Genomic DNA, 18806 nt, shown 5'->3' with positions numbered 1-18806 from the left:
AACCGCGCGCTACATCTGCTCGTAGACTTTATTGGTGTTTGTCTTGTTTAAATCGTTCTGCCTCCTCACATAGGTCTCGTAAAGGCAGAGTACCCACTCTGGACAGATTTCTTTCTTTTTTCTTCTTTTCGCTTTAAATTTCCCTTTAGGAGGAGGCCCCTTCATGCCTGTAGATTGGGCAGACGAGCTGAGAACCACCCAAATCCCAGCAGCAGCCCCTTTTCTCTTTTGAGATGGTAAGAATTCTCCCCAAATAGCTCCTGCCCGCCGCAACCCCCTTAATCCTGGCGAGGCCCCCTTGTTTAACAGCCGCTGAAATAAATGAAGAGTCGATGGCTACAATTCAGAAAACACAACCAGAACTGAAATCTGACGAGGCGGGCTGCGGTGGCCGTGATTGAAAGCTGGGAAAGCCTCGCGTTGGGGAATACCATGTACGATTGAGTGGCACAAAGTCAAAAGAAGGAGAGAAAAGGAGCTAGGGACACTTCGGTACACAAAGTTGCCATTAAAGTTTATTTCCCTTTTATCCAGATAGGTGACGCTACACTTTGCCAGTTACTAAAGGCTGCAGGTTTCTGCTCAGAAAATAATATCGAGGCTTCCAACATGTGTTTATTCCCCAGGCGCGCTCACACACCCGGTCTACCCCCGTAAGCAAGCACGATGACAGGAATGCCAAGCATTTAAACAAAGATAGGCCCCCCCACCCCCAGTCCTCCGAAGTCTCTGCTCCCAAAAAAGGATCCCTCTTTCACTCTTTCTGGAGTTTGATGTTCTCTCTTAACCACTGCAGCCCATCACGGTTTCTCAGAACATCAGCGTGGCTCCCTGGGCGCACGCGGGGTCCCCCAAGCCACACCGGTAATCATGCCCTAACCAAGACGATAAATTGCCAACAGGAGACACCAGGGGGTGGGGAACACGGTGTGAGAAGGGGGAGAAGCAGAAGGAGAAACATTTCCTGACCCCCGCTCCAACGCTCTCACACACTCACTCCGCAATAGTCGGAGCAAGAGGCAATTCACCAGCCCCCGGGAGGACATGCAAGCCCCTCCCCCGCCCCCCCCTCCCCCGGGAGGAGAAAGCCGCTGTACTCGCCGGGGAAGGTGGGGGGCAGGCTTTGGCTTAAGGGGGACTGCCTGGGATTGTGCATACTCGGAATGGGCCCCGGGGCTGAAGCTGGGCTCTCCGGAGCGCGGCGGCTGACTAGTACTCCCTCCTGTCTCCCTCCCCCCGGCACTTCTCCCTCCTCCTCTGCGAGTGTGTAGTTTCCGCGCCTCGGCTGCTAACGCCGCCGCTGCCGCCGCCACAGCAGCTTCAGGGACAAGCTTGAGCCGCGAGCGAGCCACCGAGCTCCCAGCAGCAACCACCACTTTGGGCAAACTTGCGGGTTTCCGGCTTGCAGCTAGCGAGCGGGCGCTTCCCACTTGCCATTCAGTGTCTTCGAGCCGTGACAGCCCAAGGGGCGGCAGGAGCACCCGCGCCAGAGTCTCCCAGACGCGAAAGGGGACGAGACAACTGCGGAATTCACCCGCCGTGCCAGGGCACTTCCGAGGCAACAACCGACTGGCACTTTTTCTCCCCTTGGCAAACTGGATTTTTTTTTTTAAGCTACTTGGCAGCTGTCTCTGACTCCACCTCCCCCTCCACCCTCCTCCCCAATGCCTTTGGCTTTTCTTCGGAAATCCGGACAGAATTGGGCATCTTTGTTAATTGCCGTTCAGGGAGCCCGGCCGGGGGCTTTCGCCAGGCCAACGTCGCCTGCGCACCGAGCCTGTTTTGCTCACCTTTGAACTGCAAAGGGATCAAGTTCAGCTCGAGTTGCCAGCATTGGGACTGGGAGTGAAGGAGAGGGAACGTGCAGGAGAGAGAGTGGGAGAAGGGGAAAGGGGAAAGGAGAGGAGGGAGGAGAGAGGAGGAGGAGGGAGGAGAGAGAGGGAGGGAGGGGAGGGATCGAGAGAGAACGGAGAGAGAGAGAGGCTGCAATCTCCTCCCTGAATCGCGCACAGCGCTGCAGATCCCAGTGCTCCGACATGCGGGCCGAATGCAGGTGAGGAAAGGCACGGACTCTGCGGCGGCGAACCCAAACTTAGGCACCGCGCGGTGCGCACGGCTCAGCCTTCGCCCCCGCGGGCGAACGGCTGCTGCGGTTTCAGGCGGCGGCTTCGTGACTAATGACCTTGCGCAGAGTTGTTAAGAAAAAAGAGAAACCCGAGCTCTCGGGGGTGAGAAGGGACTGACTCTCTGGGCGTCTCTGAAGATGGCTCGGGCTGCTCTTCGGCGCGCGGGGGTTACCCGGACGCGGACCGCTCTGTGACGCGACTGTTCTCCACGGCACGGTGCCCGAAGCGAGCTGCCGGAGATTTTTCATTCTCGATCTGTTGACTGGCTCCCCCGCTGCCTGAGCGGAGTCGGAGTTGAGACTGGCTTGTTGCTGGCCCCGGCGCCTCGTGCAGGAAGCGACTCACGTTTGCCTGGGCAGCCGGAGCAGAAGCTGGTTCTGGAGTGAGTGGCTGGAACGTGAATTGGAGTCAACTCCAGTAGCAGCAAAGACCAGCGGGGTTGGCAGGCGGGGGAGGCTGCCGGCTCGCTCCCCGCCGCTTCCCGGCTCCACCGCCCGCCTGCCGGAGCGGTTCCGGCCCCATCCGACAGAGCGGGGCCAGGAGCCCCGGATCCTCCGCCCGCTGCGGGGATGACTCTGGGGGGGCGCCGAGCCCGCGGCGCGCAGTGTCCCGTGAACTGTGAGTACTGCGACTGAACGGCGGCCGGCGAGCGGGCGATTAGCACCCATTGCATGAATTATGAAACAATAACTTTCGGAAGAAGCAGGAGGAAAAAAAAAAAGAAGGATCTATCGCTGGTTTCCCTTTGCCGACTCTGCACGCTGCTCTTGCCCCCTCCCACCTCTCCCTATCGCTTCTTCCTTTCCCGGAGAGGGGAGAGGACTGGGAGGAGGGCAGGCGGCCGGCCCCGGAGGAGGGGGGCGCCGAGGGGGCTGTGATTAGAAGGAGCAATAGCAGCAGCAGCAAGAGAAGATGCTGAGGATGCGGACCATGGGATGGGCGCGCGGCTGGTGCCTGGGCTGCTGTCTCCTCTTGCCGCTGTCGCTCAGCCTGGCGGCCGCCAAGCAACTCCTCCGGTACCGACTGGCCGAGGAGGGCCCAGCAGACGTTCGCATCGGCAACGTCGCCTCCGACTTAGGCATCGTGACCGGCTCGGGTGAGGTGACTTTCAGCCTCGAGTCGGGCTCCGAGTACCTGAAGATCGACAACCTCACGGGCGAGCTGAGCACGAGCGAGCGGCGCATCGACCGCGAGAAGCTGCCCCAGTGTCAGATGATCTTCGACGAGAACGAGTGCTTCCTGGACTTCGAGGTGTCGGTGATCGGGCCCTCGCAGAGCTGGGTGGACCTGTTCGAGGGTCGGGTCATCGTGCTCGACATCAACGACAACACGCCCACCTTCCCGTCGCCGGTGCTCACGCTCACGGTGGAGGAGAACCGGCCGGTGGGCACTCTCTACCTGCTGCCCACCGCCACCGACCGTGACTTCGGCCGCAACGGCATCGAGCGCTACGAGCTGCTCCAGGAGCCCGGGGGCGGCGGCGGCGGCGGCGGCGGCGGCGGCGGCGGCGGCGGCGGCGGCGAGGGCCGGCGCGCCGGGGCTGCCGACAGCGCCCCCTACCCCGGGGGCGGCGGGAACGGCGCGAGCGGCGGCGGCCCCGGGGGTTCTAAGAGGCGGCTGGACGCGCCAGAGGGCGGTGGCGGGGCGAACCCCGGGGGCCGCAGCAGCGTGTTCGAACTGCAGGTGGCCGACACCCCGGATGGCGAGAAGCAGCCGCAGCTGATCGTGAAGGGGGCGCTGGACCGCGAGCAGCGCGACTCCTATGAGCTGACCCTGCGGGTGCGCGACGGGGGCGACCCGCCTCGCTCCTCTCAGGCTATCCTGCGGGTGCTCATCACCGACGTGAACGACAACAGCCCCCGCTTCGAGAAGAGCGTGTACGAGGCGGACCTGGCCGAGAACAGCGCCCCTGGGACCCCCATCCTGCAGCTGCGTGCCGCCGACTTGGACGTGGGGGTCAACGGGCAGATCGAGTACGTGTTCGGGGCGGCTACCGAGTCAGTGCGGCGGCTGCTGCGCCTCGACGAGACGTCAGGCTGGCTCAGTGTCCTGCACCGTATCGACCGCGAGGAGGTGAACCAGCTGCGCTTCACGGTCATGGCCCGCGATCGCGGGCAGCCCCCCAAGACCGACAAGGCCACCGTGGTCCTCAACATCAAGGACGAGAACGACAACGTGCCATCCATTGAAATCCGCAAGATCGGGCGTATCCCGCTCAAGGATGGGGTGGCCAGCGTGGCCGAGGACGTTCTGGTCGACACTCCCATCGCCCTGGTGCAGGTGTCAGACCGAGACCAAGGCGAGAACGGGGTGGTCACCTGCACCGTGGTGGGCGACGTGCCTTTCCAGCTCAAGCCAGCCAGCGACACAGAGGGCGACCAGAACAAGAAAAAGTACTTCCTGCACACCTCGGCCCCTCTGGACTATGAGACCACCCGGGAGTTCAACGTGGTCATAGTGGCAGTGGACTCGGGCAGCCCCAGCCTCTCCAGCAACAACTCTCTGGTTGTGAAGGTGGGAGACACTAACGACAACCCTCCCGTCTTTGGCCAGTCAGTGGTGGAGGTTTACTTTCCCGAGAACAACATTCCTGGCGAAAGGGTGGCCACCGTGCTGGCGACAGACGCTGACAGCGGGAAGAATGCGGAGATTGCCTACTCGCTGGAGTCCTCTGTGATGGGGATCTTTGCCATTGATCCCGATTCTGGGGACATCCTCGTCAATACGGTGCTGGACCGCGAGCAGACTGACAGGTATGAGTTTAAAGTTAATGCCAAAGACAAAGGCATCCCTGTGCTGCAGGGCAGCACCACGGTGATTGTGCAGGTGGCTGACAAGAATGACAACGACCCTAAGTTTATGCAGGACGTCTTTACCTTTTATGTGAAAGAGAACTTGCAGCCCAACAGCCCGGTGGGGATGGTGACGGTGATGGATGCTGACAAGGGGCGCAATGCGGAGATGAGCCTGTACATAGAGGAGAACAGTAACATTTTTTCTATTGAAAATGACACAGGGACCATTTACTCCACGATGTCTTTTGACCGGGAACATCAGACCACATATACATTCAGAGTCAAGGCTGTGGACGGGGGAGATCCTCCCAGATCTGCCACAGCCACAGTCTCTCTCTTTGTGATGGATGAGAATGACAATGCTCCTACAGTTACCCTTCCCAGAAACATTTCCTACACTTTACTGCCACCTTCAAGTAATGTCAGGACAGTAGTAGCTACAGTGTTGGCAACAGACAGTGATGATGGCATCAATGCAGACCTTAACTACAGCATTGTGGGAGGGAATCCCTTCAAGCTGTTTGAGATTGATTCCACCAGTGGTGTGGTTTCCTTAGTGGGAAAACTCACCCATAAGCATTATGGCTTGCACAGGTTGGTGGTGCAAGTGAATGACAGTGGGCAGCCTTCCCAGTCCACCACGACTCTGGTGCATGTGTTTGTCAATGAAAGTGTTTCTAATGCAACTGTGATTGACTCTCAGATAGCTAGAAGTTTGCACACCCCACTCACCCAGGATATAGCTGGTGACCCAAGCTACGAAATTAGCAAACAGAGACTCAGTATTGTCATTGGGGTTGTTGCTGGAATTATGACAGTGATTCTAATCATCTTAATTGTGGTGATGGCAAGGTACTGCCGGTCCAAAAATAAAAATGGCTACGAAGCTGGCAAAAAAGATCACGAAGACTTTTTTACACCCCAACAGCATGACAAATCTAAAAAGCCTAAAAAGGACAAGAAAAACAAAAAATCTAAGCAGCCCCTCTACAGCAGCATTGTCACTGTAGAAGCTTCTAAACCAAATGGACAGAGGTATGATAGTGTCAATGAGAAGCTGTCAGACAGCCCGAGCATGGGGCGATACCGATCGGTTAACGGTGGGCCTGGCAGTCCTGACCTGGCCAGGCATTACAAATCTAGTTCCCCATTGCCTACTGTCCAGCTTCACCCCCAATCACCAACTGCAGGCAAAAAACACCAGGCCGTACAAGATCTACCACCAGCCAACACATTTGTGGGAGCAGGAGACAACATTTCAATTGGATCAGATCACTGCTCTGAGTACAGCTGTCAAACCAATAACAAGTACAGCAAACAGGTAAGATGCATCCCAAATATATTTAATATCCTAGGAGGGCTGCTAACTAGGAGACAGAGCATCTTCTATAAAGTTTTGTCTTCTCACTTTTAAAGCTATTATTTGAAAAGTTAATAGCAGGAATTTAGTGTTAATTCATACACCATTAATTTAATAGAGGCCATCTACACAAGGTGCTCCACTGTATTTTGCAAGTTAGACCAATGTTTACTAAACTACGAAAGAAAATATTCAAAGTAGGCGTTGTTTTGCACTTCTCTTTGTATTTGACAGCCCTAATTCATCCTACATTTTCTGTTTCCAGAATAAATATGTATATATTGTTTGAATGGTTACCTTTAACTTGAAATTATTTTCTTTTGTGGCTACTAAGTGGATAATTGTATACAGAGAGGAAATTTGTAAGTTACTGTGGTATCTGTGCAAATTGGACACTATAAAACTTTTAACTATGTTATATATTACGCAGGATTTTGCAGATAAGCAAACACTGATTCATGCAAATGTAGTACCGTGTATGAGATATTGAAATATTGACTACTTTGACAAAAATGCTGGTTTAAAAATATTTGTGATATGCAAATTTATGCAAAACTACATTTTTAATACTTCGCTATCTCTAAGAATTTGGCTTCTATGAGGATATGAAATCGTCTTCTGCACTTTTTGTGTTTGGTATTAAGAGTTTATAAACAAAAGTATATTGCATGAACCATTCATTATTTAAGCTAAGCAACAAAAATGTTCATGCTTAATGCACTGTGTGCAAGAGTATTTTGGTATCCATTGTGATATACTGAGAATATAAAGGTTATATGGAATATTTGACATAGTTGTTTCTTGTTGAAATGTGGAAATAGTAAAAAGAAAATGGTGTATTTTGAAGTCAACTGCAGAAAATATAAAATTTATTTTTGAAAGTTTTGCTTGTGTGTGATATATGTAATACTCACAAAGTCTACTTTTCCATCCACCAAAGTTGTGCACACAACAAAAAAAACCTTTTGGAAACTGCTCTGTCTAATACTATAGCAACTCCACTAATAACTCTAGTAAATTACATATTTCTTACCTCCAGAGCTCATCTAAAGAAACACATTTATGTCAAGTAACATTGAAGAATTGTTTTTGTATTAAGTGTGCTTTGCATGTGGAATGTGTGATCTGAGAAGAATTAAGGCAAAGGAAAAAGTTATTTTATAGCCTCATTAAAGATGTTATTGGTGGGCTCATTAGAGATATTATAGGAAAGACATTAATTCCTTATTGCCTTCATAATTTTAAAAATTATTTTCCTCAAGAAATATTTTCTATATATTGTACTTTACTCCAGCTATTTGTATAAGAAGAAACAGACTTAACATGCTTTTATATCCAATACTCAAAACAGTCCACGAGAACACGGGTTTGAACTACATTGTACTAAATGGCTTTTGTAAATGTGTCTTTTGATGCCCGTGAGCCTGAGTTATTGATTTCTGCTAAACTGAAATTTGACTAGTGGAGAGTTTGTATCTGTTGTGTTATTGCTTTACCTGCGGTTAGAAGCTGACTTTTGTTTTGTTTTTGGTGCTTTTATCAGTTTTGTAAACAAGGATGATTCCAGCTAAAATAACAGCACTTTTATAAGGTTACTTATAAACATCCACAAATAAATTGAGATCTGTAGAAATTTCCCTAAAAAATGGTGATTTGTAATGCAAAAGCATGCGAAAAGAGAGTTCTGCAGAATATTTACTTCTCAGCTGTCATCCTAATGGGACTTTTTGTCCTGTGGCTGACTGGCATTTGCATTCTAAATTGTGTAATCTTAAAATTTTGAGGGGACATATCAAGTGGTAGATTTATAGATATTTTATGCAATCACCTCATATGTTCTGTGCTGACTCTTAAGCTTTATTTGGCTCATCAAATGGTGTTAGCTCTGTATTCTTGAATATTTAAAACAGCCAATATCAAAACTGTTGTGGCATCCTGCTTAAAAGGCAAAGTGATATGCTTATAAATAAACTAATGTATGGTGTTGGTCTCTTAACCGAGCAAAGAAATCCATATACCAGAAGAGAAAACCTACAAAGACATTGGAATAAATCATGCAGTTTACCAAAAGTGACTTTGGAAAACTTGTATGTCGTTGGATATTCAAAAGATGTATAAGGTTTTAACCACAATAAATAGCTTCCCTAAAATGAAATAAAGGTGAATGAAACACATTCCCCTTAATGTAATCAGTAATAGTAACTGATACCCTTCATCTCCTCAGTATTGCTGTCAGGGCACAAGGGATCCATTTACAAAGTTACATTTGGTTTAGACATCTGACATAATAAACAGGATCTTTTTTGTTCTGATTTTTTTGTACCATAAGTAGATGATTTTCTATTTTTATTTAAAAAAAGATATTACCTTTAGTTTTTCCATACTGTCAAAATATATATTTTTAAATTAAACCTGTCCAAAAAACCCCACAAAAAACCAACCCACGTGGTTTTGTTATAATTTATTCCCTTTGATACTGAATTTGTCTAAGGAAAACCTGCGGGTTGCCTTCTTTTAATTCCTTATGGTAGGGATTAATTAAAAATTTGAGATTTCATCTGACATAAAGCCCCTTCATTTTATTTATAATTTTTCTGAATTGCCTTGTCATAGTTCTTTATCTGGGATATAATGGAAGTGATGTCTATTACAGTGTCTTGCCTTCATGAGAATTAGACGTTTTAAAATGTTGCTGCTAAGTCCTGTTAATGGTTACATTATAACAATTAGACAGCTTTGTAGAAATAAAAGTTTGTAAATAATGCTCCCCCCCACACACACATATGCCTCATTTTGGTTTGTTTTCATAGGCTCTAGAGACATTCAAATCAAGCTTCTATATTACTTTTTGGCAGAATCTAGAAGATGTGTGTTGCAGAGTTGCTGGAATTATTTCTGAAATCCACACATTAGGAAAACTGATGACGTAACCCTGGTTTTCTTAGTTCAGATCTTTGCAGTTCAGTGAAAAGGCTTTGCACTCAACTAAATAATGTGTCTAGTCGAGCAAAATGTGGATCCTTGACAGCATTATTGAGAGTATGTCCCCCTTTCCATTTCATTCTTCTTTGCTTGGTAAACCTGCTATTGGTGGTTGTTCAAGTTTCGTGACCTAGAAGTACAGTTGTGCTTTTGATTTGTAAAGTAAAGGCAGAAGTATCCTATTTTTCTATTTATTTTTAAATCTCCAGCGTTTTATGATGTGTTAACTATTTTTCAATTTTCTTTAAAAAATTAGTATAATTCTGAAAGATGAATAGGCAATATAAAACTATAGTTACCACTTCGCTTATTATTTTCAAGTCCTGTTGAGTTTATCCTTGCTATGCTCTTATTTAGATAATGTACTCGCAAGTAAAAATTTTATTGTATTTAGTAAATGGAAAGTAAGGTACTTTATTTTTGGCAAGAGTATAGAGAATACAGCTTGAATAAACATTAATTTAAAAATCCATTTGTAGCTGATCCTGAAATACTCAAGAAAAATTCATATTAACTCTGGTGAGTTTCCCTTGTGTAAGGAACTGCTGAATGTAGTCTGAATAATGACCTCTTTAATTGATCAAATTGTGTTCAATATATTCATTATATACTTAGTGAAAAATATGGCAGAAATTATTTTTTTAAATTACTTCAATTCTGGAAGCAAATGGATGACTTGCCATCATCTATTAGAGTTCTAGGCGCTGAGAAAACGAAATATCAATTTATTTGTGAATGTATATTACACCATACATATTATAGTGGAAATGCATCTACATGGTGATGCCAACCACAGCTTCCAGTTTTAGTTTTATAAGCATAGTTTCTATAATATGATTCTCCTGTCTATAACCAAGAAGACTTTCCAGAGGCACAATGAATCTGCATATTGTGGGATTTCTGTTAAATTTGGCCTGATAGCATAGGGAAGAGGCTAATAGCTGATGAAAGTTAGACTAGGTCTTTAGTCAGGAGGAATCTACTAAAGCAGCATTACCTGGATCTCTGGATAGTTATGAAACAAGGAAAGGGTCATCCACTGATTTGATTTGCAATGAATATGCAAGTTTTTATGGAAGTCCAGGTATGACAGTTTGAACCTTATCCCAAACTTACCCTAAGTCGATTAATGATTTAAGACTTAAGACCACAAAGTCCATATAAAGATTTTAAGTAAATCATGCAGCAGGATGAATATAGTGAAATCATTTTTTCTTTTTATCTTCCTGTGTCATATGTGGAAAAGTGTGCACATGGTCTATATTGCAAAGTAACTTTCTCTCTTTCCACATGCACACAAACGCATGGTGATGTATTGATAGAAACCAACTATGGTGCCATTAGACTTCTGTTTCATTGTGATGTTCATACATAGATATGTGGAAAACATTTGAACTTTAAACATATACAAAACTGAAATAAAATATATTGTAATTAGCTGCTTAATGTCTGGATCTAAAATCACTAGAGTCATCACATTTTAGAATTAAAAGATACCAACTAAACCAGTCCCCTCATTTTATATAATTTTAGAGGCAACTGAGGCCTAGTTTGAAAAAGTAATTTGCTTGCGATCACAAGATTACAGGGATATAATGTGGACAAGAGTCCAAGGCATAGAATGCGGAGTCCAAAGTTTTTTATTTATCATGCTGCCTTAGAAAAAAAGTGAATTTCTGCAGCCTTCTCTGTATATATTTCAACAGTGATAGAAATCTGTGGAGATGTATTTATGTAAGTATAACTATATTTGGCTATGAAGAATGACATTTTTACAATAGAATATAATTCTGCTTTGGGCTCTAGTTTTTATCTGTAAATTACTGGGGAAATTGTAATTCAAATTTTATAGATTTTGAAAGAAATTAATATTTCTTTCCCCCTTATGGAAGATAGCAGTTGATGACATACATTAAGGTGACTTAACATGGTTTAGAATGTATATTCAACAAGTTAATTGACAGAATTTTTAATTTTAGCAGAACAGTAACAAGAGATGTAAGCTTCTATCCAGCATTTACTATTTCCTCAGTAGCAACCTATTTTAATGGAGATTAATAAAAGCTTTCTATAAATTATGTATGAAACTTTCTTTGCATTCTAATTGGGATAGTCTTTTATCTTTTCCATCAGTATTGATGATATTTTTGGCTTCTACGCTTCTTTGCAGGTGCCCTTTACCTTAGTCGCATCCCTAACACACAATCATGAACTAATTTTTCCTCTAAATTTGTTTTCTAGCAAGTTTTTAGAAGCATTTGACAGTTTGTTATTTTCCAGTTGGATTGCTTCCTTGTTAGGCAGTTAACCAATCTAGTGTATTAGATTCTAAATTTACATATTGATAACATAGAAATGATTGAGCTTATTAATTTCAAAAATGAAATCTGAACTATTTTTAAAACTAAATATAGTGTGACAGAACCATTGCTTTGCCATAGCCACCAATGCTATAAGACGTTTTAACGTTATTTCTTTTCCTGGGGGAGGGTGGTGGTGGGGGTTATGGAGGAAATTTAGTATAATAATTGTTTAGAGCTTTATGCTTAAGCTGTATATAACCAATTTCTAGACTCTAGTAAGGCTTCCCATCCATTTATTTACTATGACTCTATAGAAATAGTAAGATCTGTTCATATATATCTTGAGTCAGCTTTGCTTTTCTTTCGTATTTATTTTAAAAGCCCTTAGAATCTTTTCTAAAGCAGGGACTGTTTCGGAACATTACACAGTGCTTTATTTAGCATTAGTGTTGTGGGAGAATTCACATTCCAAGAAGAATTGAGCTGAAACCACTAAAACTAATCTTAATTATCACTTCTGGTGAATTAATGTTTTAAAGGCGAAATAAAGGTTTATTTTCAGGACTTTAGTGATGTTTGTATTGAACTCTAATGCTGTGTACAAACAAAAAACTGTTAAACCTTCTGAGAAGGATTCGCCTGACAAGTTAACTTTTTTTTTTCCCTGAGCATATTTATTATTTACAAACACATAATTTGCAAATAAAAATTCTCTGCTCCAAAACCTCTACCCCAGCATTCCGATTGGGAATAAGACATTGGGGAAAATTTCTCATCGCATTTTTTTTGTACCTGCATAAATCTTTATTTTCCTTCTTTCAGATGCATCTACATCAATACATTACTGTGTTTGGCTGAATTCCACTCTAATATGATGCTCCATTATGCACCATACTCTGATGACCTTGCTACTCCGAAAGCTGCTGGAGCCTGCCCTTGGCCGTGGGGTGTCAGCCAATCACTGCTTGTTCCACTTGTGCATTTGATTTTCAAGTTTTTTTTTCTCATTTAAGGAAAAATAGTATTGAAATAAATAAACATATAAAAGAAACAGTATTAATAAAGAAATGTGCTACTAATGGATGTCTAAGTCACCAGGAATTCTATTCTCGAAGAGGTGGTTAGCGGAAATCAGTAGTGAAGCCTATAAAAAACCCCAAAAGCATATGTCAAAAATAATTTTAAGACTCTGGCTTTGTGTGAACCGAGGAAAACTGGGTCTAGTAAGTCTTTGTCTATAATACGTTCAATACCAACTTCGAATAAAATCCTAAATTCATCAATATTTTTAAAGTTGTTGTGTAATCACACCTTTTTTTCTACGCCAATGAGATAGTTCTGTTAACGGACAGTGTCTCGTGCTCATTCTCTGTTTGTGTTTCTAAATGCCACAGTGTGTGTTTGTGTGTTGTCTCACGCATGTGTATGCAAGGGTCTTGAATAACATTTATAAAAAATATTGCCTATGAAACAAATTTGAAAGATTAATTTTGTATTTCCAATGGAAAATTTTTCCTTAATCTTGAAATAGTGACTAAAGAATTTTCAAGTTGTTTTTGGTTAAATTCCTTACGAAAAGTTAGAACCTTTCAGTTAGATTTACTGACGTCACTTTGGTCACTTTCAGAAAGAATATGTGGCTCCTGTTTTTGTGAGCTACGTTTATCTGAAGGCTATTCTAGTTGGTGTCAGATAACGTAAATTCAAGCAGCTTCGGAGAATTTAGCCTGTTACATATTATTGCGAGAGCAAGTGGCCGATTTTAGTTGTATAAGTGATAGTCTAGGTAAGTCAGGGAATCCTCTGGACGGTCCCACTAACTCTCTTTGTTTGTACATTTACATCTCTATTTGTTATGTCGTATGTGTTTGTATGCCTAAATATAAGTGTTCCATGTGTAAATTTTGATAACTTCTGAATACATTTATGGCATCATCTGCCCTATTGAAATTTTCCCCGAGTTTTGAAATACTAAGAATGTCAAATTCTTGAGATTTCTTTTGGTGAATCATTGCCAATATAAAAGCCTTTTAAGAAAAATAACTAAATATTTGAACAACATTAAAATGTGGAATGATAGGAAATACACTCTAACCCACGTGAACCTCTAACGTATATATTTTTGGCTTTTTATTCTATTGCCTGTTATTTAATTTTGCAAAAAAGAAAATTTTCAGACACATCACTGAGGCTATAGTGAAATTTATGAATAAAACCTAATTATCCTCAACTTCTTATTTTGTTTTGAGCACAGGAAACAGTGTAAGAAGCTGGTGGGAAAAACTCTTACCATTTTCTGCTTCTTGGAAATGTCATGTTTCTTCATTCAAGTAGCAAACTTTCTTAAATATATTTAAACAGTGAATCTGGTAACAAATCATCAATGGAACTACAAATTATAGAGGGGAAGAAGTCCAGAATTTTGGGATAATCTAATGTGTAACCGCAGAGAGGGAATATTTATGAAGACTTTCACAAAGAAGAACATTCTAAGGCAGCGTTTTGCAAACTTAGGTTGCAACACACTATTGGGATATGAATCAGTTTGTGAGTCTTCACCACAATTAGAAAGATATGAAATAAAGCAGAAACATTCCGAGTTCATCACTCATATAGTAAGAGTAAATATTGTCTTGTGCAATCCAAGTTTCAGTTGTGTTTGTGTGCATGTGTGTCTTCCTGTTCATGGTTACTATGTAAAAAATTTGTGACTGGAAGCAGTTGAAAAGGGTTGAGAACCACCACTTCAGACTGTTAGAGTGGCAAACTATCGCTGTTTATGATGATGATTAGAAAAATGTAATAAATCAAAACAAAAAACTTACCAACACTCCCAAGGATTTTAGTGTACTGTTAAGCTGAATCAGAATGATGGACAGCATGCTATTACAGCAGCATTTATCAACAGCAACAAGCTTTTGAGAAGCCTATTATCATTCCCTTGCCTTTTTTTTCCAGTCTTTGAACATGTCGCCATTGGTGTCTATCCCTACACAGACTTCCCTTCTGCCCCACCCTTCTCCTCCCAACTGTTATTCCACCTCAGGTCTCCTGACCAATCTCTTTTTTGGTTACTGGAATTTACCATTTAGGGAGGTGCCTGTGGACAGATGGAGACAGACGCAGAACAAATTACCCATTGTCCCATATATTTTAATGTTTGGAGGTTTTGTTTTATACAAGGCAATAATTCAGTCTCCATTACAAAATCTAAAGAGGAATATGAGAATGCTAGTGATAGATAAAGTTTAGGTAAAGTTTCTGTCTTTTAACACATCTAATGTCAGCACTGGCCCTGGGTATACAAAAAATAATAAGATAAAGTCTTTGTTCTCATGAAATTAATATATTACAAGAAAGATTATAGAGCAGAACAATGATAGATTATATTTGCATCATGCTTCTTAAGCTTCAAAGTGTTGAATGCATGTTTTCTCATTGGTTCCTTAGAGTAATCTGTGAGGAAAAGTGTCATTATTATTTCTGAGGTGAGGAAACCGAAGTAATGAGCAGCCTTTTTCATGCCTCTGATGGAACTGACTTAAGAACTTTAAAAAGTCTATGGAGAAATATCCTGTCAGAATTCAAGCATATCGAAAGAATTAGGGGGAAGTTGTGAAATTTATGCTTTTGAATATAGTATATTTTCAGACTTATCTGGGGAAAATCTTCCCAAAAGAATTCCTTAGAACGGGCCCAGTATTTCAAACATTTTCCAGTCACAAACTGCACTTCATACTACCAAAAAAAATAGTGCTGTGAGTATAATTTAGAGATCTAATTAATTAACCTGATTTGTAAACAGCAACTCTATATGTGATTTAAAACAAAAAGAACCTGTCAAGAATTACGTTAACTCACTTTAACCCTAACTTTATTCTTGAGGTCATCTCTAGAAAAACTATCAAGTTCCTTAGGAAGTGATTCCAGTTTGAAATATCTCTCTGAGAATAATTTTCTGTCTGTAACTTTTCTTCAGTATGTGTGATTTTTTTAATCCATTCATTTTATAAAGAATTTATTGATTTGCTGTATCTTTAATAAATGGTACAAGGCTTTGGGGTGTAATTAAAACGATGGCTAGAACAAGGCCCTTATATTCATAGATAGGAAAAATCATATAAATAAGGCAAAGGACATGTGAAACTCAGAGGGACTGCCCCCAAATTTGTCTTGTCCATCATAGTATTCCCAGTGCCTATTAGAGTGCCCAGCATATAAGAGACGCTTATAAATATTTGTTGAATAAACAAACAAAGGGCCTGTGCCCTGGTGGTAGGTAGCCTGAAGTTCCATCCACATTGGATCACTGAACTATGGTGTGGCCACTTTTATATCAGACTCTGAGAGCATGCTAATTGTGATTTTCTTTCCCTGCTGGGAGGATGTCTCCATGATAAAAGACTACCTACTGTGTTGGCTCCAGTCCCTGTCTTCTCTGTGTGGTGTATGACTCTTGTTTCAGTAGCAAATGAGCAATTCTCTGATTTCCTCTCCTTTCTTCTCCTTGGTGGTATTGTAAACACCAAACCCTTAAAAAAAGATTAAACTAAAGGAAATATTTAAAGCAAGTAAGGGAGGTATTGGTCGCACCGTAGACTTGTGATATATTGTGAGGGGGTATGAAAAAGACCGTGCAAACATATGGGTTTTCAGTACTTTTCTGGAGATCCTTATCTGTGGGAAAAATAGATACATGTATGCCCAAACACATGCATGAGCCTCTGTATGTGTTAATTTATATATTCTTGAGGATATTATTCATTCACTGTGCAACCCATGCTCACTGGTAGGGGATATGTTTCCATTTTCATTCTGACTGCCCATGGTGAGCAGTCATTTTTAAAGGTGAGAGCTTGCTTCGTCTATCTGTAAAGAGAAACATGTACTTGGTTTACGAAGGAAAGAGGTCCAGAGAGGGAATATGTCCTTACTTTGGAATGGTGGACAGTGCGGTGGGAGCTGAAAAATGGCTTGAAACTCAGAAGCATTCCTGAGGACGCTGAATGTTCCAAGAAGCATCTCTTTTAAATTGCAAATAACCTCTGAAGGAGTTCACTTCAGTCTTTGGCACACCTTGGTATAATTGCTTTAAGCAGATAACTAGGCCAGCACCTCACAAAGATCCATAGACCTGAAGAAGTGGGGATTTTGACTAGGGCCTTGAGGAAGGATGAGCAGCCTTCAGGAGCTTGGAAAACTGAGAACTCTGTTAAGGCACCAAGTGTCTTGAACCCCAGCTAGGAGTGGGGAGGTAGGGTGAGATTATATCAGAAAAGGATATTCAGGCCTGACAAAGGCACATGTTTGTGACTTTGAACTTTGGTCCAGGGCCCTGGTGACCATAAGGATGCAACTAAATGTCATGGCTTAATATGATCGATTGCAAGATTAATGTCAAAAAGTAGTGAACATCCACTTCCTCCCACTTGGACCAGGTGTTTTGTTTTGGTTTGGTTTTGATTTTCAGTCTAGAATATCAGGTCCAAGTGCTCTGTTTCCATTCATTTTCTGTTCCCATACTTTTGGGAGAAAGAGAGAACAAAGGAGTAAAAAAGAAGGAAGAGCATACAATCACTGCATGGCAATGTACTCCCCTTCTCCCTACTATTATTAGACTACTGTAATCAAGATAGTCACCACGTTATTGTCATGTCATTGTTTCTTATCCTAGTTTATTTCAATTCTCAGAAATGGAGTGTTAAGAGGTCTGTACTAAAGCCCAGAAACTTGAATTTTTAACACTTCTCCTCCTTTTCAATTCTGATTGCAGAGGGTAGATCAGGCTACAGAAATTTTAGGTTAGAGCCCCTGAAATGCCTAACTTCTGTTTACTGGTTCGTTTCTCTAAGGTCTCTGGCAAAATAGAAAATGAACTGAATAAAGCAATCTGAAAATCTACCTTCTGGCTCTGTCACTGACTGGCCAGTGTGACCTGTGTAAGTCCTTTCAAGTCCTGAAGCCTCTGGAAACTTGAAACTCATCTTCTGTCATTTTACATAATAACCCCTGCTCTGATTACATGACAGAATTTATGGAGTCACATAAAACATTTGGGACTTTGTAAAGCACTACCGCAACTTAAGATCATATTTCTAGTTATCTATGAATTTCTCTAAACCCTTGTTAAGGTGCGTTTACAGTTTTGGGGTGTTTTCATTATCTATTATGTTAGAAAGTTTTTTGTTTTTTTTTTTAAATTGTCCTAACCACTTGTTTGAAGCCTCTGACAATCTCTTATCCTGGTTGATTTCTTCAAAGTCACGCTGATCCTCAATCAAGGTGCAAATGAGTGTGTGTGCCCCCACGTGTGCCAGTAGGCACTGGATATTGGCAGACAAACTTTCAGTGCCTTTCATCAGTGGTGAGGAAGGAGGAGAAAGAGCTGATGCTGTAAAGCAAGTAGTTTAAGAAAGGCTATGACAGTTTGATATTATCCGTTTTGACACTTTTTTTAAACTCCATCACTTTTTAACAGTCATTTCTTCTTTCGTGCAGTCTTTCCTGGGAGTCTTTCTTTCAGTCTTCATGCCAAGCCTCTAACATTAACAGCTATCAGTTATTTAGCTTTTGTTTTGTGCTAGTCATTCTGCCAAGGGTCCGCTACATTATATTATTTACTTCTCCTAACAACTCCAGGAGGCAGGTACTATTATTATCTCTGTGTAACATATGTAACTGGGGAAAAGCAAAACAGAACCTTTCCTATGTCCCCTCTTAGTACAGCAAGGGGCCTTAAGCTACTTGCAGACAACTCCCCTCTAACATACTTCTCTCTCCAAATCTCAGAATTTTTACCAGCATAGTATGACAAAAGCATAGATTTTAATTTTCATATTTAGGCTTCTGAATGCATTTTGTTCTAGTCCCTAATACCTGCTTGTATATTCTTAGCAGGTTTAGAAGAGAGAGCCTATATCAGCTTGCTAGGGCTTCCAGAACAAAATACCATAGATTGTGTGGCTTAAGCAAAAGAAGTTTATGTTTTCACAGCTCTGGAGGCTGGAAGGCCCCGATCAAGGTGCCAACAAATTTGATTTCTGATGTGATGATATTAATATTTAGTCTTAAATTTATAGTATATTTTCAGCATTTTCCAAATGAAAAGCAGTAGGAGTTAAGTGGGGCGGGAGTCTGTTGAAACAGTAATAATGTAGGTTAATAATCCCTCTTTTCAGAGGACAGTCTCAGTGGATTTTCATGCACAGTGGCATAATTGGTCTGACAAAGATCCAGTGGG

The 18806-nt window shown here is 42.6% G+C and overlaps 1 protein-coding gene across 16 annotated transcripts in view; it reads left to right on the top strand.

Annotated features, from left to right (window-relative positions):
* The first annotated feature begins 1700 nt into the window (after positions 1-1700).
* PCDH7 (protocadherin 7) overlaps positions 1701-18806 on the top strand; it is a 397198-nt gene continuing 380092 nt past the window's right edge. For 15 of the 16 annotated variants that reach the window (XM_023638262.2, XM_070262514.1, XM_070262513.1 and 12 more), the window contains exon 1: positions 1701-6242. In XM_023638262.2, the coding sequence (XP_023494030.2) occupies positions 3039-6242 (3204 nt within the window). In that variant the 5' untranslated portion in view covers positions 1701-3038. Of the gene's footprint in view, positions 6243-12388; positions 12852-18806 lie in introns of those variants that run through there. The other variant, XM_023638261.2, reaches the window with a different exon arrangement.

Source organism: Equus caballus, chromosome 3, assembly GCF_041296265.1.
Source record: "Equus caballus isolate H_3958 breed thoroughbred chromosome 3, TB-T2T, whole genome shotgun sequence".
Lineage (NCBI taxonomy): Eukaryota > Metazoa > Chordata > Mammalia > Perissodactyla > Equidae > Equus > Equus caballus.
This window is presented reverse-complemented; position numbering and strand designations above follow the sequence as displayed.